We start from the raw sequence: 25,737 nt of genomic DNA on the forward strand, positions 1-25,737 counted from the left end.
CTCCCTCCCTTGAGCTCCCACCAGTGTCCTCCCCCCTTAGTTCATGTCCATCGATCATACATGTAAGTTCTTTGGCTTCTCCATTTCCTGTGCTATTTTTAACCTCCCCCTCTCTATTTTGTACATAGCATTTATTCTTCTCACTCCCTGTACCTTTTCCTCCATTCTCCCCCTCCTCCCTCCCTGCTGACAACCCTCCATGTGATCTCCATCTCTGTGATTCTGTTTCTGTTCTAGATGTTTACTTAATTTTTTGTTGTTGTTTTGTTTTTAGGTTCAGTTGTTGATAGTTGTGAGTTTGTTGTCATTTTACTGTTCATAGTTTTGATCTTCTTCTTTTTCTTAGATAAGTCCCTTTGACATTTCATATAATAAGGGCTTGGTGATGATGAACTCCTTTGCTGTTCAGTTACAGTTGTCCCACCTTTTTCCCCATTGCTCACCCCAACCCCATACCCCCCACTCCCACAGTCATTCCCCCCCTTGTCCGTGTCCATGAGTCCTCTATTCATGTTCCTTTGCTTACCCTTCCCCTTCTTTCCCTGTTACCTTCCTCCCTCCTCCCCTCTGGTCCCTGTCAGTTCTTTATTTCCAAGCCTCTGGTTCTATTTTACTCATTTATTTGTTTTGTTGATTAGGTTCCCACTCAACTCTTTAGCAAAAGTTAACCATCCATAGAAAAGTTTGTTTAAGTATCTCTAACTAAGGGAAAGTTTACAGAAATGCATACCAAGATACAAGCCTCAATAGTTCTTTTATCTCCTCTTCACCAATTCACGTGAAGGATATGCTGGCTGATAATTGCTAGGTAATAACTATATTTTTTATAGTTCCATGAAAGTTCAATATCTTTGCAGATGTTTTGGGGGTTTTTTTCCCCTTTGAGTACCTCATTTTTTTCTGGAAACTTGCAGTGATTAAAGGAAGAAATGGGTTAGTGTTATTATGCATTGTAGCCTATTTGTACCTCGTTAAGTTCATATGAGCTTCATTTTAAAAATCCAGACTTTGTCATAGAGTTTTACTTAACAAGCAACACCAGCAGTAGCCATGCACAGAAGTACATGGGCCTTCCTCCCAGAAGGAGTTACAAACAGTGAGTGACTTACTATAATGTGCTGATAAGGATCTATAAATGACATCTTGGTTTCAATTACAGGAAATCTCTTCACACTTCAAAAGTCTTCTCTGGCACTCTGGCTTCGTTAAAACCTACAAAATAAACAATCATTGTTAAGATTCCTCTTGGATGTGGTTCCAAGATTTCAGTGACGATGGGTATGAACCTTAGGACATAAAAATCTATCCAATGGGACCAGATAGACTGAGCTCCTAATTGTTTATACGTGTTGATTTACACATAGAACTTAGGGAAAGGACAAACATATTTTGATAGTACTGTTTAATTTCTATATTTATTTGTTCACATTTATTCTATGAGTAATTATTAAGAAAGTCCAGAATTTTTTGCATTTGCCAAGCGTTTTATGAGAAGTTCATTGAAATTACGGAAAATAAAAAAAAATGTACCATTTATAATTAAAAAGCCACATGCCATTGTTAGTTTTCTCAGTTGGGCCAGTATTACATAAATTCGCAGTAAGAAAGAAATGTTTTTCACCATAACTGTTTAAGAATTTTAAAAATATATTCATGTTGAATTTCAACTTTCATGCTGACATTTAAAATAAATGTTTGCTCATACTAAGGAACCGGTTTAGTTCGGAAGCAGTTAAGAAATATTTTAATGAAAAAAAAACCCTCTCTATACTTTGTTTTTCCTCTATGATTTTTACCCTCCCCCATCATCAACTTCCTCCGTCACTGCCATCCCCCATCAGAGAGATACATGTGTCACAGCTGATGAACCTACATTGACACAATCATCCAAAGTCCACGGTACACGTTAGGGTTCACTTGGTGCAGAATATCCTACAGGTTTTGACAATATATAATGGCATGTAACCATTATTATTGTATCATAAGAGTGTTTGCACTGCCCTAAAAATCCTGTGTGCTTTTCCTAGTCAACCCTCCCTGTCCCCCCAATCTCTGGCAACCACCCCCTTTCTCCTGAGTCCATAGTTTTGTCTTTTCCAACATGCCATATAGCTGTAATTATACAGTATATATGTAGCCTTTTCAGTTTATCTCCTTTCACTTAGTAATACGCATTTTAAGTTTTCTCCATGTCTTTTTATGGCTTGATAACTCATTTCCTTTTAGCAATGAGTAACATTCTATTTGCGAATGTACCACAGTTTATTTATCCATTCGCCTACTGGAAGATATCTTGCTTGCTACAAAATTTTGGCAATTGTGAATAAAGCTGCTATAAACATCTGCGTGCAAGGTTTTGTGGGAAGAGAGTTTTCCGCTACTTTGGGCACGTATCGAGGAGTACGATTGCTGGATTGTATGAAAAGAGTACGTTTAGTTTTAGTAAATGAAACCTCCAAACTGTCTTCCAAAGCGGCAGTACCATTTTGCATTCCCACCAGCCACGTATGAGAGTGTGTGGCTCCGCATCCTCAGCAACATTGGACGTCATCAACGTTCTGGATTTTGGCCATTTTAATAGGTGTGCAGTGGTACCTTATTGTTGTTTTAATTTTCACTCCCTGATGACATGTGATGTGGAGCATCTTTTCACGTGCCTGTTTGCCATCTGCAATATCTTCCTCGGTGAGGTGTCTGTTAGAATCTTTGGTCCATTTTTAAAATTAGGTTGTTTGTTTTCTTATTGTTGAGTTTTAGGAGGGTTTTTTTTAATATTTTGAACAAGAACCCTTTCTTAGATGTATCTTTTGAAATTGTTTTCACCAAGGATGCTTTATCATTTTAATGTAAAAAAATATGGATCCATATTATAAGAAAGGTGAAAGTCATCCATAGCTCCCTATTTAAAAATTATGTAAATGACAATCCCCCATCATCATTCTGCCTCCTCAAAAATCATTATTTTTACTGGGAAAAATAGCTATTTTTAAAATAAAACGTTTACTTTAATCACTTACAACACTTCTTAAGCTTCTAAAGCTTGATTATTTTTCTCTTCTCATAGTGCATCTTCATCAGGGTGAAAATATAGGCAGCTTTTTAAGTCACAGTGAGGCCAAGCCACCAGTGTGATTTTATCATAACAAATTGCCATAATCTTTGCCTTGCGTTTGCTTATTTTAAGCCTAATAAAAATAATTGCTGATAACACTATCTAATCACTAATATCCTTAGTTATTACATTTCTGTTATTTTGGCTGGATCTGTCTCTGGCGTCTTTCCCTTCAGACCTTTAGTTCAATGTCACCTTCCCAGTGAAGTCTTCCCTGACTGTGTTATTTTGCTAGAAACCCTGCTTTCTTCATTATTACCATCTACATCTACTTTATAGTTTTCATTGTTTTTGTCTCTCTCTCTTCCCCCTTAATGGAAACATAAACTCCATGAAGGCAGATTTTGTATGTGTGTGCGTTATTCCTTGTAATATTCACAGCTCCTATGTAGGTGCACGTGGCCAATTAATACATATTTGTTGAGTGAATGAATGTCAAGCAAGAGAAACAATTTTTTAGCCCAGTGACCCTAAAGCAGTTTAACCAAGTAAAAGAAGGTTCATTTTCTATTCATCCATAAATTGCATTGTTTTCATTTCTTTCTGTTTTTTCTTCATCACCTCACTCTGCTCACCCATACCAGTATGAGTTTCTCTTTTCTGTCTGATTCTTTCCCCTAGTTAGCCTCCTATTACAAACATCATACAAACATGATACACACATGATTGTTTATTTACCACCATCCTATACTGTGCCTTTGATTAGGCGCTAAGGATTCTTGCAACTAAGTAAATTTCATGTTAAAGGAACAATAGTATAAGAAGATACAGACAAAATTTCAGTAGAATCATTGGTGTTTGCATTTGCAATGCAAGCAATATACACCTACATCAGATGATACGAGGTTAACCGTCAGCACTTCTCGTTATCAGAATTTTCTAAGGTGTTTCTATCACTCTCTTGTTCCAACGAGTCTGCAGTGACTTAATCTACCAGGATGGCTATTGTTTCTATGCAGACTACACCTTCATCAGTTCCCAGGTCAGAATAGTGTTCCTACTCTAGAGCTGCTAGTAGAATATGTTTTTCTGGGTTATATAGTATGAAAACTGCCTGCCTCTTCCTTACTCTAACCTTCCATATCGCTTATATTTACCCTCAAAAGTGAAGTAATTTCTTAAGATGGATCCTGCTTTTAAGCACAGAATAGGCCACATACAGCCCCTGGGTCCGAAGTAATCCCTGAGGTCCCGCTTCTCCTTCCAGGCGCCGACCTGCCCGGGCAGTCGGAGGCCCACGCCTGCTAGGGCACCGCTTCCTATCAGGGATTCAATGCCAGAGGCACAGCCGCGATTTCCTCACCGAAGCAGCATAGTTTGGTGAAAACACTGTGAGATATGGGGCCAGAAAGACCTTGATTCAAACTCCAGTTTCACATTCTAAGTCTATAAATGTGACTATTGCTACCTTCCATGGGGTAGTGAGGACCAATGAGTTAAATAATAACTGTGAAGGCACCTGTCCAACAATGGATACTCGATGCATTTAAGTTTCCCTTTTCTGACCAAGATTACAGGGACTGACCACTAACAGCTAGACATTGACTTTGAAAACTGTCTGTTATAACTACTGTTGTGACTGGAAACTTGGAAAAATCTTGGTGGATTCATCATTCAACAAAGAAATACCCACAACATCCTAGGTACTATGCAATGTGCTGGGGAGCAAATGATGCGCCATCCAGGTGTGTGGTATAAAAATCTGCAGCTCTAGAAACTCTTTACTTGATAGTATCGATCATGGAGACTCCAAAAGTAAACAGGACTATGGACGTTATCCTCACCCAAAGTTTCCATCTTCAAAATAGTGCCAATGACAGAGTCAGAGCAGCAGAGCATCTGCTGGGACCTGCAGACTTTCAGGCCACAAACGGTGGCTTTACACAAGACACCCACCTAATGATTGGTAGGCACGGGGAACGCAAAGGAGAAGAAGGCACAGCTTCTGCCTTCGATAAGCGTAGTAAGGGAATCCAGGAGGGGCATCCCCTGCAGCCCACACAGCTACTCCACGCTCACATACTGCTAAATGCAATACCACCTTCTATGATTAGTGTCTAGAGCTGGAAGGGAATCTTGGAACCTAGTCCTCTGTGAACATAGTTTCAATGGTTTCCTAGTCCTTCACCACAGAGTCAAAATCTCTAACGTGGCCTACACTGTGGCTTTCACACCTATTTCCTAAAAAGCAAAGCAAGAAAACCTTTTTACACCACAGTAGAACACACAAGTATTTCTATGCACACATAGATAAATATACTATGGAAAATGTATGTGATGTAACAGTAAAATAAGGAAAGTGTATGTGATATAACAGTTTGACTAAGAACAATGTACTCTGATTTTGTTCTATTTCATTTAGCAGAAGCCCACTAAATTGACTTCATGACCACAAAGATGCTGGTCTAAACAACCTGAAGGTTGGATTTCTATCTACTTCCCCTCCTTATCCCCAAACGTTCCTCTTTTCTTTCTATCTGACATCCATACCGTTTTTCTTTCCTTTCTTCAAATGTGTCCTGCTCTCCTCCACTCAGGGCTGTAATTGATCTCTTCCCTCCATCCATTTACTCAACAGATTAAGACACAACTTCTGTTGTGTCAAGCATTCCAGGGTCTGGAGAGGCAAACCCGAAGGAGTTAGATACATTTCCTTTCCGCTTGGAACTTACATTTCCAGAAGGCAGTCAGAAAACAAGTAATCCAAGAAATAAATGAAACTATTAGAAATAAATGTGTATCAAGTGGTGGAAACCAGCAAAAAGCAGAACTAGAGAGTAACCTGAGGCCTGAGCTCTGGGAGCTGGCCACAGAGGGCAGGGAAGGAGTGGGTTTAGGATGCAGTGTTCTGGGCAGGCCTTCTGAGGAACTGAGAAAACAGGAGTGTCTAGTGATGCTCAGCAAAAGCAAAAGCGGCTTCTGATGATGTTGGAAGTAGAGGTGGGGGACAGATCCTGCAGGGCCTTATCAGCAACTGCTGTCCACTAAATACAACATATCCATGCCCCAAGACTCGATGAAAATGCCACTTCCGCAGGGAAGCTTCCCATGACCTTCGGAGTGGGCGTGGCCTGCCTGTTGCTGGCTCCACGTGCACCATGTAATTGCCCTTCAAGCCTTTCGTTCCACTTATACATCGTCTGCCTTTCCTGAGAGAACTAAAGATGCATAAAGTCGGGGCTATATTTTTATCTTGTTTATAGAGTTATCCTTAGTGCCTAGCACAATGCCTGAAATATAGTAGTTTCAGGATAAATATCTGTTGGATAGATGGCTAGATGGATAAATATTAGTCAATGCCAGGTGTACGTATGAAGGAAATTCACAGAATAGTACTGGCATTCTATTTTGAGGTCTATCTTATTCATTCCTAATCATTCATTTTTATTTAATCATCACCTGAGGACATGATCATTGATTTTAGAGAGCAGGGAAGAAAGACAGAGGAAGGAAGAGAAACATCAATTGGTTGCTCTTCATACGTGCTGTGACCAGGGATCGAATCCACAACACAGGCTTGTGCCCTCACCAGGAATCGAACCTGTGGTCTTTCAGTTTACAGGACGACGTTCCAACCAACTGAGCCACACCAGCCAGGACCCTAACTGTTCTTAATATCAAAGAATGGTGAATACCAATCTCGAATTAAGAATGTAAAAAGCAGAGCAAGTGAAATTCCAGAAGAAGTGAGACGAGTACTCAAAACGTCAGCCACTCTGTCTTCTCCTTTCCCACAATGCCGTTCATAACCGCTGTGTTCACGTGACTGTCAACCACCAGCATCACTGCCGTATCTCGCAGCAACACCTGGATAGAGGCTCCCCCAATGTCAAAGCCAAAAATGGGAAATGTGCCACAGATGACTAACTGTCCAGGTCTACTAGAAACTACATGGTAAATCAATATTAAACAAACATTACTCACGACACTGAATCCTAGATAAACTCTCTTCTGTTCTTTAAATCCGCTCGGGGCAGGCTCTTTTCATACCTTGAGACCTTAGTCAGCCTCAGAATTTTCCTGTTTGACTATATTACATACACACATATATATAATGAATTCAGAAATTAAAATGTTGTGTCTAAGTATTCATCCAAAATCAAGCTTGATTTGGAGTTGAGGTTTTTCTCCTCTCCAAGCTAGAGCAAGCATGGAATGGTGAGGTCATTCACTTCTCCTCTCTCTCCATCTCCCTTCCAAGCTTGATAGCTCTGATTTTTAAGCCCTCATGGTTGGAAAATGCTGAAGGGGAAAAAGGTATTACTTCACTGGACTATTGTAAACTAGCTTTGTGAGCTCTGAGCCTGGCGCATGTTAAAGCTGATACTTTCCTCTTGTGGATGCTTTTGTGGATTTTTCTGAGATCTCTTCCTTGTCCTCTTTTTTTTTTTAAAGATTTTATTTATTTATTTTTAGGCAGAAGGAAAGGGAAGAAGAAAGAGAGGGAGAGAAACATCAGTGTGCGGTTGCCTCTTGCCTGCCCCCTACTGGGGACGTGGTCTGCACAACCCAGGCATGTGCCCTAGACTGGGAATCCAACCAGTGACCCTTTGGTTCACAGGCTGGCACTCAATCCACTGAGCCACACTAGCCAGGGCTCTTCCCCATATTCTGACATGTACCAACCAATACACCTCTCTTCTAGCTAGGGTCTTGTGCTGTCTTCCACAGCCCCAGCGCATCCTGCAGTCCACTTCCACAGGTCTTTCTTAGGGTCTTTCACTCTACCAACCAAACTTCTTGTATAGAATTTAAGACTAAAGGACTCTCTTCAGTCCATGGAGAACATTCCTAAGTGTAGCCTATCACCCAACAACCCCTAAGAATGAAATTACTTCCCAAATGAAACACACTCTTCTGTTCCCTGAGTTCCTCCGTATTTCTCAAGCATGACTAGACAGCGGCTTACAGCAGGAGACACGATTAAACACTGTGATAGAGTATCTGAGTAGTCTCCTTAAGGACCCCTCTCTCCATCGAGTGTTAGAAAGTATATTCCTCCAAAACAAATAAACAAACAACAACTCTACTGAAGTTCTCCCCACGTCCCTGCCATTATCACCACCAGCTCTGTTCTGCAGGATAGAAATTCCATCTAGAAGGCAGGGAGGCAAGGAGTAGAGGTGGAGAATAAATGTATTTGCCAGAAAGCATGGCAAGTTCTATGTCCAGGGGTGTTGTCAAATACAATACAGATGCAGTAGCAAACAATGAGTAAAGTTCAGTGTTAGCATGGGATCCAAACTGGTTGGGGCAAGCAAAAAAAAAAAAGGTAAATGAGCCAGAAATTTCATAAGGAGATCTGGAGGAGACACGCAGAGACAGCCTTGCTGAGCCCCACTTACTCCTGATGGTCTGGAAGACATTATACATGCAAGACTGCACGTAACAAGAAGAAAGCTCAGGGGACCTTACCAAGATGCGGCTTCGTGCTTTCAAACAGTAGCGACCAGGGATGACTAGTAACTTCCATGTACTTTGAAAGCATTCCCCAGGCCATAAGCAGATTCATCAGCAAAGGATGAAGATTTACTGTCTCCAGTGTTAAAGCAAACTTCTGGCTAACCACTGGCTGACAGGTACGTGATGCTGAGCCAGGGGCAACTCAATAACCAGGCTTAAAAATAAAAACACGATGAAAACTAGAAACCGAGCTGGCACATCGGAGGCTGAACACTGGAGGGATAGACTCCATAGAATGCGGTGAGGAAAGGCATTCAAACAAATAAACAAAAAGCAACAGTAACCCATGCCCCCAGGGGAAGGATCAGAATCCAGAGTTGCTACAATATATCATCGAAAATTTTCAGCAGCAAAAACAATAACAACAACAACAAAAATAGTAAAATGTGAGCTAGATACGAGGGGGGGGTGAGGGGTGGGAGGTAGTTAGTAATAACTATCCATGAAGGACTCAAGATTATAAATCTAGCAAATATTTCAAAGCAACTGTTACACATATGTTCACAAAACAGAGGAAAACAACACTTAAAAATTAAAGAAAAGTACGACACAATAATCAAATAGAGAATAGCAATGATGAGATAGACACATTAGAAAAACTAACAAAATGTAAATTGTAGAGTTAAAAGTAAAAAGGAAGAAAATTTTTCCCTTTGTGATAGTATGGATGGAACTGGAGAACATTATACTAAGTGAAATAAGACAGAGAAAGACAAATGCCATGTGATTTCACTCCTGTGGAATCTAATGAAGAAACTGAAATAACAAGGAAAACAGAGACAGACTCACAGATGGAGAGCAGATGACAGCTAGTGGTTGGGGTAGGTTAGGGGGTGAAGGGAATGAGCAAAAAGGAGAAAGGACTCTTGGTTATGGACAACAGTGTGGTGATTGCTCAGGGTGGTTACAAGGGAACTAAGTGGCAAAGGAAAAAAAAAGACAATGAAGATTAAATTAAAAAATTTTAAAAAGAAAAAAAACATAATTGAAGATTTCTGGTCAGGATGGAGATGTAGGTAAACACGGCTCACCCTCTCGCACAACCTTATCAAAATTAAAACTAAACTGTAGAACAACCATCAGTCAGAACTGTCAGACAACTATGGAATTACAGAAACCACATCTGTCCAGAGGAGTAGGAAGTGTGGAGACACGGAACAGGCTGGTCCGACACCACGGGTGGTGGATAAAAATTCAGGGGTGATATCTCGAGCAAGGGGTCCCAGCCCCACACCAGGGGCCCCAGCCCAGGGTTCCAGTGCCAGGAAGATAAGTCCCCATAACTTCTGGCTGCAAAAACCAGCAGCAATTGAGTCGGTACAAGAAATTCCTGGAGTCCCAAGCAGTTCCTCTTAAAGAACCCACACACAGACCTGGTCAGACTCACTCCCTCTGAGCTCCAGCACTGGGGTAGCAGCTTGAAAGGCACCAGTGGCATATTGGGAGAGGCTGAAGTGTCTAACATCAATGTGAGAGCTGGAGGACAGAGGCCATTGTCCTTTTTCTGAACCCTCCCCCACAGAGCCACAAAGCCGCGGGTACCATATCTGAGACTCCATCATCCTGGCTAACACTGTTTGCTCAGCACTTGAAATTCCCTGAGGCTGTGCCCCGCCCAACTTACGGGCCCACCCAAGCTGTTAACAGTGGTTTTCCTATATGAATGGCTGGTCTTGGCTCATGCTTTACAACTTCTTAAATTCTCACAAACAAGCAACAGCTGGCCTTCTGTGACTCTTCAGCCCCTGTACCTCTTGCTGAGTGGCCCCAGGCCCAGCACTAGCAGCAGCCAGCCTAGATTCACAGCTTGACTTCATCTGGGAACCTCCAAGCCCAGCACAAATAGCAGCCATCTGCAGAGTGCTTTGTAGCACATGCGGGATGGCCCTGGGCATAACACAGGAGGGGGCTGACACTGGCCTGCACCCCCGGGAAACCACAGAGTCTGCACAACCAGTGGACAGCTACAGACCACATCGGAGCACCACCACCCCGCCCCTGCACAGCTGATTCTCCATAGAGGGAGGAGGTTGGTGGTCAGTGGTCACAGCCACTCCTTGCCACCAACTGGCCTGTGTAAATCCCTCCCATTGATCTGCCAATTCAGCCCACACAGAGGGCACACTTCGAGTACCCAGCATGGGTGATACCTGTGGCTGTGTCACTGGACCCTACAGGACACCTGCTACATTAGACCATGCTACCAAGACAGAGAGTCATAGCAGCTCTACCTAATACATAGACACAAACACAGGGAGGCTGCCAAAATGAGGAAAAAAGAAACATGGCCCAAATGAAAGAACAGATCAGAACTCCAGAAAAAGAACTAAACAACATGGACATAAGCAATCTATCAGAGGCAGAGGTCAAAACACTGGTTATAAGGAGGAACTCAGCGAGGACCTCAGCAGCATAAAAAGGATCCAGACCACGGATGACACAGTCAAAGTGCTGAAGGAAGAAAACTACCAACCAAGAATACTCCATCCAAAAACATTATCCTTTAAAAATAGGATAATAAAGACATTCCCACAATAGTAACAAAAACTAACAAGACATTCCCCAAAACTAACAAATTTTTTGCTATGAGACAAGCACTATAAGAAAGTTCAGGATGGAAAAATGTTACACCAGATGTTAACTCAAATCCACACAAAGAAATAGAGAGGATAAAAAAAAGGAAGTATAGAGACAATTTAGAAGTTGGTATAAATATAAATATTTCTTCTCATTTCTTCCCTTAACTGTTTTAAAAGTCAACTGCATAAAATAACAATTACAAAATTGTATTGTTGGGCTTATTTAAAGATGAAACATATGGAAATAATAGTACAAAGAACGAGGAAGCAGTAGAACTGTAATGGAGTAAGAAAACAACACCAGATGGTATTTGAGTCCACAGGAGGAAACAAACAGTATTAAAAACAGCAAATACAACCTTGGCCGGTGTGGCTCAGTTGGTTGGAGTGTCCTCCCATAACCAGAGGGTCTCAGGTTCAATTCCCAGTCAGGGCACATACCCAGGTTGCAGGTTCCATTGGTGGTTAGTACAAGAAGGCAACGAATAAATGTTTCACATCGTGTTTCTCTCTCTCTCTCTCTCTCTCTCTCACTTCCTCTCTCTAAAACGATGAAAAAATGTCCTCAGGTGAGGTTAAAAAAAAACAGTAAATGTGTAGGTCAAAATGAAGTATTCTACATAGTTTTTCTCTTTCTTCTCTAAGCTACTTTAAAAGACATAAAATGTGTAAATGAATAAGGTAAAATGCTGTATTACTCAGTTTATAAGATATATAGACTTGGACAATAGCACAGATGAGTGGAGATAGATTGGATCTATAATATAGCAAAGTTTCTATATTATACTGGAATTAAGTTATTGATATACAATAGATTTAATACATTAAAGTGCATATAGAAATAACTCCTAGAGCAACCACTAAGAAAATCACTTAAAAATATAGTCACAACTTGAACAAAGGAACTAGAATGGTCCACTAGAAAACATCTAGTTAAAACAAGGAAGAGAGGAACAAACCAGAAATGAGACATAGAGAAAACCGAAGGGAAAATGGCAGGTGGAGATCCAACTGTAACTATAGTAACATAAAACGTGAACTGACTTAGCATTGCAATCGAAAGGCAGACACTGTCAGACTGGATAAACTCTAGTCATACAAAGGACTAATGAAATCCAAATAAAGATGTAGTTTAGTTAGTGGCTTTATACCAATGACAGTTTCCTGGTTTTTATCATGCATGACAGTTACGTAAGATATTACAATTGAGAAATGTGGGTGAAGGCTATATGGAAATTCTCCGTAGTATTTTTGTAATTTCTTATCTTACATTATTCCAAACTAAAGAAGTTACCTTAAAAGTTCAATAGTTACAAAACAGCCATGGGGATGTCAAGTACAGCGTGAGAAATATAGTCGGTAGCATGGTAATAACTCTGCACGGTGCCAGGTGGGCTCCAGACCTTCAGGGGGGTCACTTCGTGGATTAGATAAATGTCTAGCCGCTATGCTGTCCACCTACTACTAACACAAAATAATGTTGAATGCCAACTGTAATTGGCATGTGAAAATAATACAAATATATTCATGCGTGTACAATTCTGATTCCGAAGTTTTGTTAATGCAGTAACCAGGCGGTCGTATCGGATAAGGGTCACTTTCCTCGGGATAACCGTTGGCATCTTTGCCAGCCAATGATGGCATTTTCAATTCTGGTCACGAATGGCTGCCCATTCGTCCTTGGTTCCTCCTAATCTGTTAATAGCGGTAGCGGTAGGTATTTTAGGTTTCTATATAATTAAGGCATTTCTGTCAAACTAGCCACAATAAACCAAGAAAATGTTTTTCCCCACAATAGCTCAGTCCTGGAAACCTTACTGCAATGAGGTTGCACAACCATTCTCGTGAATGCTCCGTAATTCAGCAGTTTTGGGTTTTTTTTAACTAGCTGAATAACTATTCTTGGTGAGTCGATAGCCTTTTAATTCTGAAGCAAGAGCTATGAAGTTCATGCTTTCATTTTTTTTTCTTTCTTCCTTTACTTTTTTTTTTTTTTTTTTTGGACTGCCCTGTAATTGGAAACTTCCTGAACACTAATGAGGGAATTTTGGATATGTTTTCAACACACACTAGTCTGTGCAATACAACTGTTGGCTCTCAGCGAATGCCTCACTGTGTGGTCTGCCCAAAGCCCCTTTGGTCATGTGGTTAGTGCAAGACAGACTTCTCTGGAAATGTGAACCAGAATCAGAAACAGACTGGAGGGTTCTGTCAATTCTCTTTCCCCAAGTACAGTGACCAGAACAGCAGAAGAGGGGGCTGTTATCAGGCTGTGGTTCCGGGAAGGAAGAAGGATGGGAACAGAGACAGGCCTTTGCCCCCGCCCACCCTTTCACTGGGTAGCAGAGAAAAGGAGGTAGTAAGAGGCTCAGCCCTGAAGCCATGGCGGGCTTCTCTCTCTGGCGCCAGACCCAGGGAAGTCCAAGCCTGTCTCCCCCTTGCTCTGACTGGGCGATCCTGCTCCTCAGCTTCCTTCTCTGGAAAATGGGGAGATGACCCCCAACACCTCACAGAGGCGGTGGGAAGACGAAATGAGAACATGTATGTCAATCATCAAGCCTGGTACCTCGCAGGTCATAAATATACAAAATGTATCATCTGTTAATACTATCATTGTGGATGAAACTGATGATTTTCCTCAAACAGCCTCAATTTCCTAAGACTTATGTGGCTCTTTGGAGATTTCTAACAAATTCAAGTAGGCAAATTTGTTGAGCATCTTTTATAAAGATGGAACTTTTTCATCTTCGACCACGTGTTTTAATAGAGAGTCAGAAATACTGCTATTTTCAAAGCTTTCTCCATGGTGCGACTATAGAGCAAGGCTTTGCAGTGACAAGGGCCATGCGCTATTGCTTCCATCTTTTTATACAGATATATAGCTACAGTGGCATTACTAAAATTTCAAATTCTTAAGTTATTTTGCTGGCATTTAAAAAGCATTTAAAAAAAATATCTAGCCCAAGCAAAGAGTTTGATATCTCCAACAGGCACAAAAAAATAAAGCAACAACAGGAATTAAGATAAGTAAATGCACCGCTTCATGTTAGAAATGTTTCTCAAGCCACGCTCTCAGTGTAGTACAGAGAACCCGCTCCCCAGGCAATCTCAAAGCACACGCCACCAGGTACGGAGGTCCTGTGAATTAATTAGATCTGCCTGGGTCCCACGGACACCCAGTCCCTGCGGCTGATGTCCAAGCTATTCCTAGTGAACTGACTTTTCTGCTCCGTTTTTATCCCCCGATCCCTGATGGTGCTTCTTTATCTCTTAAATTTGTATTATTATTCAACATTCATTATTTAGACAGACACGTATATATGGATTATCTACCAGAGTTTGGGAGAATGGAAAGATTGAGGTGTTTTAAAATGGAAGAGGCCTGGTAGAAAAGGTAAATAACTAAGCTACTGTTTGAAACTGTGAATGGGCGTAGATGTGCAGAAAGGGGAAATGGGCAGATTTGCTCCAGGAAAGGCCATGAACAGGAAGCTGTAGCCACATTGGGGAGGCTCCATCCCACCTCGGGCTCTCACTGGCGCCGCCCCTTCCCCCCCCCCTCCCCGCAACACACACCTTCTCTATGGGACAGTCTGCCTGTCTGTCAGGGAACGTATCTGTGTGATATGTTCACTCTCTAAAGTAAACCGTCTTTTAAACTATCTGCTAGGTTAAGACCCTTGTATTTCTCCTTGAGCTCTCTAACCACAATGTTATGTACATGTTACCATCCCAAGGAGTACCTGTCCCCCCAGCTGTGAGCAACAGGAGGGGAGGTCTGTCTCTTTCTCCCTGTCTTCCTAGTGGGCCCTGAAGCCATCACCCAATCACCGAAGGCTGAATGAACAAACTTCAGAATGTGTACGGTGTTTTGGGGGGCGGAAATAGCCAGACCACAGATGAGGCCTTGTGTTGAGAAATAATCAAGGGGAGGTAGAGCCTATTTATAGAACCTAGGAGGACAAACGGGAAGGCATCTTAGCAATTGCTAACTTGCTTACTTAATTTTAAAAGTTCACATGTATTCAACATTTCCCAGGTGCCAGGTACTGTGCTGAGGGATTCATATACACCATCTCATTTCCTCTTCATAACAAAACAAGCATTATTATAAACATTTTAGAGATTAAAAAGAAGCTAACCTTTGGAAAGGTTAAGGGATTTGTCAAGTGACAACTCAGACTGAGGCAGACGGCTGCCCAACCCACACTCGGCACAGGATCACCATCCCCAGGAAAGGCTAAGCCAGCACTTTCCCCAGGTCATCTGTGTTCACAGACGCTGAGCTGGCCCGGGGACCCTGACACTCTGCCTCGTACCAAAACCCTTCTTCCTATACCCTTCTGCCGCTCTACCCTAAAAGACAGGAGGGTTTGGGAGATGTAAGTAATATAATAAATAGTGGTGTTAGGAGTCTTGGCAGAGAGCCCGCACAATGGAAGTGATACTTCGGATGAGTTTGCTAGGGCTGTCATAACAAAACACCACAGACTAGGTGGCTCCAACAGCAGACACTTCCTTTCTCACAGTTCCAGGGGCCAGAAAGGTCAGTGTCAGCAGATTTGGTTTCTTCGGAGGCCCCTTGCCTTGGCTTACAGACGGCTACCTTCTCCCCATGTCCTGACATGGTCTCTCCTCTGTGCCCACACATCAGTGCTGTCTCCTGGTGTATCCAAATTCCGTCTTCTTACGAGGGCACCAGCCAGGATGGTTTAGGGCCCATCCTAAGGGTCCTAACTCTGTATCTCCAAATGCAGTCACTGGTGGGGGAGGCACGGGCTTCAATGCATGAATTGGGGGTAGGACAAGGGCACAGTCCAGTCTATGACATGCCAATAATACAAACAGAGCAGTTACACAAAGAAGCATACGATTGTGAAAGGAGAAAAGTTGTGCTTGAGGAGGGAGGGACACAACCAGCCAGAGAGGCCCAGAGGTGACACAGCATGCTCCTGAACTCGGATGGTGGAAGTGAGAAGAGGAGAGAGCACAGCATGTTTCAATGGGCCAGCCTCCTTCATCTGCTTATTTAAAAAGTACACATGCATTCTACAGAAATGGAACACGATCCATAAATAGTTTCTCTTACCATTTCTCAACTGCTGAGCGCTAGTCCCCGTGAACTTGTATTAAGGGCTAGGAAACCGGCTGGTACAGTCTCACAAGTTTTATGAACGAAGCAAGAGCATCTCCTCAGCAGGGGCCAGTTCCCTAATTTTCTTTCCCTGGCCTTCTATCTGGTTTGTTGTTATTTTCCATGGTTTCACCTCTTGGTGGCCAAAAGCAAGCAGCCATTTGGGCTCTATTTTAGGTCACACAGTTTTGGAACTAGAAAACAATATTCACAATCGCCACCTAGACAGAACTTCAATGGGCAAATGTGTAAGCTGAGGCTACAGCTGTAACCAAATTTATCTAAGCTCACCCCAGGTAGGGAAACAGCTGAATGCATCTCTCTCTCTTTTTTTTTCCAACTACAGTTTACATTCACAAATTTTCTATATTCATTTCAGATGTACAGCCTACTGGTTAGTTAGACAGCCACGTGCTTTACAGAGGCTGGATGCTGAAGAACCAAATAAACAAATAAGAAACAGACTCAGGGATACAGAGAACACACAGACGGTTGACAGAGGGGGACTGGGTGCAAAAGGTGCAGGGATTAAGAAGTATGTATTGGTGGTTACAGAATAGTCACGGGGATGTAAAGTACAGCGTAAGGAATGTAGTCAATAGTGTTCTAATACTATGTATGGGGCAGGTGGGTGCTGGAAATATTGGAGGGGGGACAGCTGAACGCATCTCTTTGCTCTCAGCTAGGAACGAACTTTATCCTACCAGCACACCCTTTTCTCTCCCCTGCAGCCCCAAAGGAAATACAGCCAAAATAAAAAAGAACATATAAGTCAATTTTAATTTGACCCAAATTTTAAGTTGCCAGGTTACTGTTTGTTGTTAGGCTCAAGATACGACTTTGAGCGAAGTAAATAACTGAATTTCTCTCTCCCATGCGTCAAATAAAAAGAGTCATTTTCATCTTTTATGCTTTTCTAGGTTTGAATAAAGGTTGTAAGCTGTTTACTTACAAACACTAGGTGGATTATTTCCAAACTTCCTCTTCCCACCCAGGCCACCGCGGAGACTTGTTAACTCTCTTGCGTTCATTTTCAGAGAATGTAGGACAGCATTCTACCTTCTACTTCAAAGGAACTGAGAACGGTGATGCATTTGGTGTTAACGTTTTTCAAATCTAACTAACGACGTCGTCGCACAGAAGGCTAGGAAAAGGAGTGTGCTTCGCGAAGTGCATTTTATTTCTACAGCTCCCTCTCTCCAGACCAGACGGTTGGCAAATACCCTCCCCTAGGGAGCATTTGTGTTTTGTTGAGGCTTCCACTCCCTCTGTAATTGCTGCCTTTTCTCCTGACGTACTCACGATTGCCACAGCAGGGAAAGCCATTTTTTCCCCTAAAGTAAACAATGCCGGGAAAACCCCCAGGAAAACCGTCATACTACTGGCTTTCATCTTTCAGGAGCTCGAGGCTGATCTTGTAGTTAAAGTAGGAATGTTGACTATGATCTTGAAGTGGAAAAAAATGGGCAGAAAAATACAGCAGGAGTGGTGGAAGAGCAGGCAGGCCGGATATCTGCCCATTTCAGGTGTGCGAGTTACTGTGAGAAGCAGAGGAGCATTCTACGGTCCTGGAGCGGCAAACACGTGACAGGGGTTCAAGTTCACCATTCGTTTGTTGGGTTGTAAGAAGTTTTGAAGTATGCCTCTAGATCCTGGGAATGACAACTCACTTTTGAATGAGCAGGAAACCCAGTTTTTTGCCACGTTAAGAGCCTTGTATATATAAAGGGTGCATTTGAGAGGAGTATCCTTAAGAGTTCTTAATCTTTTTTATAGCATGGACCACCTTGGCAGATTGGTTGAAGTCGAGGGACCTCTGGATGACATTATAAAGTTCATGAAATAAGACATTGGATTACAAAGGAAACCAACTGTGTCAAAATATGTGGGGTCGGTGCAGTCTAGAACACCCCTTAAGTGATAATGCATGTATGCTTTAGGCGCAGGGGTGTCCAACCCTTTGCCATCTCTGGGCCACACTGGAGGAAGAAGAGTTGTCTTGGGCCCCACATTAAATACATGGTGACACATACTCACACACAAAAAAATCTCTTCATGTTTTAAGTAAATGTACGATTTTGTGTTGGGCCACATTCATAGCCGTCCTGGGCTGCCGGTTGGACACCCCTGCTAGAGTTCTGCATCATGCTTTCTCCCTCTACTTCTATGGAACACACCTGTATAGTTCTAAAGTCCGGTGTGAGAACATCGAGGACAGAAGAACTTATAATACCACAAAGGGTAAAATAATAGAAAACTAAGTTATGTTGATACTATCAACCTCAGCTAGCACTATAGTAAACATGTAAGCGCAACCTGAATATTGAGGTGCTACGTATAATAAACACAGGTTGAAGTGAAATAGAAACACGGTCATTTCTCCAAAATGTGAAATTCACATTTTCTCAACCATTGATCAGCAAGCTAGAAAACAGTGGCAAAGACACTAGTAAAATTTTAAGAATGTTTTGGTTGAGCTTCTGCTGGTGAGCTATAACACCTCTGTGGGTTTTGTGAAAATATGAAATTAAGAAAGACAATGTCGTACTCTTCCCTTCATTTTGGAGATGTCTCCTTCCCTTTGGACAGGAAGCAGCTAGGTAACTATACCTAAACCATAGCCTGACAAATACGGGGAGAGTCAGGAATAAAGTGGAGAGTGAGTGTGCCATTCACACGGCTCACTGAGACAGGAGGAAGGGAGGGCAGAGAACCATCAGGCTGCCAGGCAGTGCATCTGGGGCACAACTGAGCCAGAAGCAGCAAGCTACAGTGCATCTGACCGCAAAGAGCTTCCCCTCCTCACCACGCTGCCCAGCTTAACCCACACCAACTCATTGCTTCCATTCGTGGGAAGCACTTGTCCATTGTTAGTGAAAAACTAAAGTATTTTAATGTTGAGAGTATTTGTGAAAAATGGCTAATGAATTTGTTTTTAAAGAAAACATGAGGTTTTTAAACTGAGGAAATATAGAGTCCATATGTCAATCATGTTATTTTAGTTCTTGACACATCTCATTCTAACTATGGTAACCAGGATTTAAAAAGCAACAACAGGTCCCAAATGGAGTCGCTTGTGCTAAGCCCCAACTCAGCAAACCGAGACTTAACTGCAGTTTCAATGTCTCCCAGGGATGTGACCCTTAGCCAGTCAACATGAAACTGCTTGATCAGCATTAGTGAGGTAATCTGCATAATAGACCCTCACCCTTTCGCCCTGAGGAAAGCAACCTTGGCTGAAACTACCCACTTATTATTATAAATTTCCTGCTCCCACTCCTTCTGCCTATAAAAGCCTTCCATTTTTTATAGCTCCTATGAGCTCCTTTCTACTTGTTCGATGGGATCCTGCCCAATTCATAAATTGTTGAATAAAGCCAATTAGATCTTCAATTTATTTAGTTGAATTTTGTTTTTAATATGAGCTGTTCTCTAAAGCTCTAAGGATTGAAAAAGAAAAGGAAATGACTTTCAGTTGCAAAATGATGGATTTATGTGTCAGGTTGAAGAAGGAACATCCTAGAAGCAGGGCTGTAAAGACCCTCTGTGTTGATGATCAACTATTAAAATTAAATGTTTCAGTCATCTTTATGTTGTGGAGCTGTCTTTGTTCAAACTGTACAGAGCATTCTCTTGAGGGAGCACCAACAGGCTCTCAAGGAACGTGGAGAAGTAGGCAAAAGCTAAAAAAAGCTGAGACGTAATGCAAACCAGACCCAGGAACTTAGCCAGGCATCCAATAAAGGGAGGTGAGGTAGCTTTTAAACAATCAGAACTGAAAATGACAACAACAAATCTAGCGACTAGGACTTGAAGAAAAAGGAGCCAGCATGTGACTCCTGGAACAGGTAAAGGCATTGAGATTCGCTGAGGTGTGGAACCCAGCTGGGCCTAACAACTTCCAACCAGAGTCTGGAAGGAACAAAGATTCAATTTCAGCCCACTACACGCTGGAACTCCTAGTTAGTAATTACCTTAGACAGAAGGATACGTATTCTACATGCTCGTGAATGCCTATGCGTTTTTGTTTTACGAATTTATGTTTTGTTTCTATTTCGTGTTTTTGCTTAGTGTACTGATCGTTCATTTTAAGGATTTCCAGATTTTCTTTCTTTCCTTCTATGAAAACTCCCAGTCTAGAAGAACTCGGTGGTTCTAGCTTCTCTGGGTTTGCTCCCAGCATTTTTAACACAGCTGGAGAAAAACCACATAACCTGGCAGACTGGTTCCATTTGTAGGTTCACATTCTCAAAACTCAGAGGGGCTCTCAACACTATACATCTTTCCAAGTGGCTCTGGCGACCTCGCATTCCCACTCTAGAAAATGACTTGCTTCTTCCCCTCAAGTCTCTCACCCCGCCCCCACCTCCAGCCCGCTTTCAGCTGATGAGCTCATCTCCCTTCACTGAGAAAACAGAAGGCGCCAGAGGGAAGTTGCTCAGTTTCCCACCACCAGATCTGCAAACTCTTCTACAAGTACACAAAGCAGGCAGAGTTCCTGTTAGAGACCAGGCCCCACACAAGGCCTCTCCAGGGGCAAAATCCCTCTCTCCATGCCTGTCTTTTCTGAGTCAGCAAACTTTGGTTTCTACTCCATAAACCGGTCCGCAAAGCTGTTGTTGGTCCCCCTCTAGTCCCTATCCCTTTGCCCTCCGAGTCTCCATTTTTACGCTATGCTTCCCCAACAGATTCCTCAGAGGGCCATTTGCTCACACTGTATCCACCGCTGCGCACTCCCTTCTCACTCTCTTCTGTCCACTGAAACTGCCCTTAATCAAGACCTCTGATGCCCTCCAAGTGTTCAAATGCAGCCTCACTTTCCTGCCTTCTCTGTCTCCGGGACCACCTTCCACCTTTCGCTTCCATGACATGGCTCCCATCCCCGGTTTCCCGTCTGATTCCTTGGTTGTTCCTTTGCGGGCTCATTTACAAATGCTGTTCTCCCTGGAGCCCGCACCTGGGGCCACACCATCCTCACTCCACCACCTCTCACCATGGCCTCTCATCCCTCACACCGTGGCTTAAATTCTACTTCTCAGCAAAAGCGTTCCATCCTTCACCTTCCCAGGCTATTTTCTACTATTAAAGTTCATGTGCTTCCTTTATTATCTGTTTATTGTTTGCTTAGTAGCCATCTCTCTCCTCCAAGAGGTATGCCCTAAATGTAGCACAATGCCTAGCATATAGCCGGTATTAATTAAAACTCACTGAATTGGTGAAGGAATAAGTGTACACAGCCCAGTGAGCAACAATTCCTGCTTGATATCAGCATCAGTATATTTTTGACCTAATAGGTGAAATTCTTAAGTGAAAAAGAGAACAGTCTATCTAATTTCTTCCTATAGTACCTGTTCTTTTTCTAAGTATTAAAAAGGTACACTTTTCTTGCCCTGGCTGGTGTGGCTCAGTGGATTGAGTGCCAGTCTGAGAACCAAAAGGTCACAGGTTCGATTCCTGGTCAGGGCACATGACTGGGTTGTGAGGTAGGTCCCCAGTTGGGGGCATGTGAAAGGCAACTGAACAATCTTTCTCTCCCTCTCTTCCCCCCTAAAAATAAATGAATGAAATCTCTAAAAAAATACATTTTTCTACTATTTTCCCAGCTATATTATACGTATTAATAAAATAGTATGTAGAAATTATTTTTCTCACAGAAAACTGTCATTTTTATAAGAGTGTTCTTTTCACTGTGACAACAGCTCCTAGGACATTAATCAACCAAGTCAATGTGTCAACACAAAAATATAAACAGATAGTAAGAATTTCTGCAAATGCTAAATTAATCTCACAAAATTAATTCTTTTTTATACCTTTCATTGACAAAAGAGGCATTATTGGTGATAAGGATAAAACAGGAAGCATGTAAATATTGTGAACTTTTATATATTTTAAATATAAATTCCTGGTTGCTGCCACCTCAAAAAGTAAGTGCCTAGTAGTAGATTAGAAGTAACCACGTTAATATTTTGTAATTAAGTTCTTAATTAACCACAAAATCTGTTTAATTTAGAATTTTTTGCTATGCGAATCTTCCTCAAATACACATTAGTAGCCTTTTCTTCTGAGAACCAGGAATATAACAATAGTGCATGTGAATTATCATTGCACATTGAAAGTAGGGACTTAAAAGACTGTCTCGAACTATGGAAGTGACTTTGGGCTATTTCTTTGAGATCTAAGTTCACAACCACCACAATTTTAAACTCATGTGTCTGTTCTTTGTGGCAGATGAGTGGGAAGAAAGTCAATACCTGCTGAGGCTTGGGGTAGACATCACAGGGGACTGTGGCTATTACAAAATCTTAATCATAGGCGCAGGAACCTACTCAGAAGGTCCCCACAACTGCATGCATCTTTAGGCACTTTTCCTCTACTTGCTTTTCTATAAATTCTTACATGTTGGCTCTAAATTACTTTTTCAATACTTTTATAATATTACATCAAACACTGCATGTAAAAGCCCACGAAATAGATTACCCTCTTATTCCCATAAATAAGAATAAGAGCTTGAAGAAAAATTGAACACTCAATTCATCTTGCCCCTACACTACTTGGAAGGCACTGTCTCTCCCAGAAATACAGACCCAAGAAGTCAGCAAGAATACCTTCTCCCATGAGGGGCCTAACATCCCAGCTCACTCACTGCCTGTGTGCTGAACTCAACTTGCTTATCTCGTTAAAGCCGTGGGCATTAAAGTATGGGGCGAATAGGAAGTGTGTCAACTTACTGACTGAAACTCAGAAGCCATTCACTGACCTAGTGTTTCTAGTGGCACAGCTTCATCGGGCACTCACACTTGACCTACTATGTATTATTTATTATCAAGTTACACATCTGTATAATAAACCATGCTACAACTAATGTAAGTTTTTATGCCTGAAAAGAAGTCGCTGGTTTACCATGCTGCTGAAATGTTTGCCGAGGTAAAATAATAATATTTTTTTCTATGAATGATTAATCCAAGGTCAGAGTAACCATTTTTATGCAAATGCTTTATGCTAACTTCTAGGGTTAATAAAAAGAGTCTAAAAGAGCTATAGACTCTAAGAGAATGTTCTATCCCCAATGGAAGTAAAACCTCTAGTAAAATTAGTACTTCTTATATAACTCCTAATGTGTCTATTTTTTATTTTTAGGTAAAACTTTATATACTTTATCTTTTAAAGTGGCATATATCTATACTAAATGTTAAATAGTTCCAAAATATGAAATTCTTCATACATCACTTTTTCAATCATTCTTAAATGTTTATGCAACTCCCTCTATTAGGCCTATCAGTAATCTAGTTAAAAGAGAAGAACAATTAAGATAACGTGGAAACCTGTGCTGGATCTTCCCCAATAATTTTTCTGATGTTAACAAAAATAGGAACAGCTTGGCAGCCTTAAAAATTACATACATAAAAACTGCAAATATTAACCAGTTAATCAATTGAAGCATTCAAAATGCATCAAGATGGAAATCATAAGACTGGGACATTAAACAAGTCATTTGATATTTCAACATCTCTCTTTTCACATCTGCAAAACGTGACTACCTGCTCTGCTAACTTCCAAGGTTATTGTTGAAATGAAGTTCTCAGGCAATCCCTTCATAAACCACAAAATGCTGTGCAAATGAAAGCTATCATTGGCCCTCTGATATTTTTTTCAAACAGAATCACATAGCAAGAGTAGCAAAAACTTGCTGCATCTCTATTTTCTCAGGCAAGGGATGGTATCAAGAGACCAGAATACTATCTGCTCTATTTACTATCTTCTTTGAAAGCCAAGAAACAACTTTCTATTTCACCCAACTGTTCATGCCCAAATCATCAAGGAACAGAAGATGAAGAGTTGACTAAAATTTAAATTCATTTTCTCTACGTTGGTTCATGATAAACATGGACACTATTTTTCTTACAAAACCTTTATAAGGAATAATCACGTAACCCTTAGCCATTCTTCTCTACATCAGGCAAGTCTGGATGTTCTTGGACATGTAGGAGAGTCTACAAGGATTGGTCTTCTCGAAACTTTCTGCAATTTCCCTAATTTTGTACAATATGGCCGTCCATGAGAATGAAAATGACTTATTCATTTTTCTATGCATATCGCCCATTTCTAGGAAAAGGGTTTTCAGGAAACAAATAAACTCAATCCTCCAAAACTGAGAAGAGCAATGTTCCCAGAATTTGTATTTCCATTTCAAAATTTAGCCTTTAACGTTAAGACCCCTAACACTCCTCAAAGTTGAGGACCCCAAAGGGCCTTGGATTATGTGAGTTATAGCTATTGATATTTACCAAATTAGACATTAAAACAGAAAAAAAAAGATTTAAAACTCACATTGAAAGAGGTAATTCATAAACACAGACCTGTTAAGGGGCCGTTTTGAAAATTGTTCAACCTTAGTTCTGAAAGAAATGCAAATTTAAACAAGATACCATTTTCATATCACAACTGTCTAACTTTTTAATTTATTTGTTGTGTTTGAGTGTTTGAGTGATAAGACAGTGTTGGCTTAGGGACATTCCACTCTCTTATCCTGCTTATAAATGGGTACAATCTTTCTCAAGAATAAAATGGCAAAAATAATAATAGCATTCCATGATAGATTGCTAAATAGTTTTAGGAATCCTCCAAATAATCTATTATTATTATTTCTATTTCACGGTTGAGAAAAGAACATTTTGCTAAAGCGATTATTGGCTTATCTCACAACGGCTAAGTAGTGGATCTTCTGTTAAAACTTGTGACATACAATTGTAGCAGTCCACCCAAAGGAAGTAAGCAAAGATGTGTACACTTACATACGAGGTCCCAGCTAAAACATTATTCATAATAATGGAAAACTGTGATCTATCTAAACATCCAACGACTGATAGTTGGCCGGTGCAACATTTCCGCAGACTAAAATTGCATCACAGTGAGAACCATAGGGAGAGCTCACGGAGAGACTGCCATCGCTTGCGCGGTGTGAAACATGTAGCAATATGTTACACAACAATATTTGTTCAGGAAATAAATAAATACGATACAATGCACAAGTACAAAAATCACACTTTAACAGAAAATTTCATGATTGAGGTGGAAGCATGTTATAAAACAGCAGGAACAGTATATTAAATTAGTGAAACAAGGTGCCCTTTAGACCGAGGTGACTGGAACGCCGCGGTGGCCTACAAACCCAAAGCAAAGTCTGACCCCGCAAATGCCTCAACGTGACAAAGCTGAAACCTAAGGAGAGCCAATCACAAGCAGCCAGCGAGGCTTTAAGCCAGGGCCAATCGATAATTTTCTTACTTCGCTTCCACTTTTTCGTCTACATCTCGCGATCCTGCCTGCGAGGCGCTCCTAACCACTTCTGGTTTTGCACTGCCTCATCCCAATCGATTTTTGCTCAAATAAATTCTTAACATTTTCCATACGCCGCAGTTTATCTTTCAGCCTGTATGATAATTTTATAA

General features: G+C 41.4%; 1 protein-coding gene across 2 annotated transcripts in view; it reads right to left on the reverse strand.

Annotated features, from left to right (window-relative positions):
- PLA2G4A (phospholipase A2 group IVA) overlaps window positions 1-25,737 on the reverse strand; it is a 141,746-nt gene that overhangs the window by 113,394 nt on the left and 2,615 nt on the right. Inside the window, exons 1-2 of one of the 2 annotated variants that reach the window (XM_045188673.3) lie at window positions 17,241-17,277; window positions 1,110-1,212 (exon numbers count right to left, since the gene is read on the reverse strand). In XM_045188673.3, the coding sequence (XP_045044608.2) occupies window positions 1,110-1,142 (33 nt within the window). In that variant the 5' untranslated portion in view covers window positions 1,143-1,212; window positions 17,241-17,277. Of the gene's footprint in view, window positions 1-1,109; window positions 1,213-17,240; window positions 17,278-25,737 lie in introns of those variants that run through there. The other variant, XM_045188663.3, reaches the window with a different exon arrangement.

This window comes from Desmodus rotundus, chromosome 12 (genome assembly GCF_022682495.2).
Source record: "Desmodus rotundus isolate HL8 chromosome 12, HLdesRot8A.1, whole genome shotgun sequence".
Lineage (NCBI taxonomy): Eukaryota > Metazoa > Chordata > Mammalia > Chiroptera > Phyllostomidae > Desmodus > Desmodus rotundus.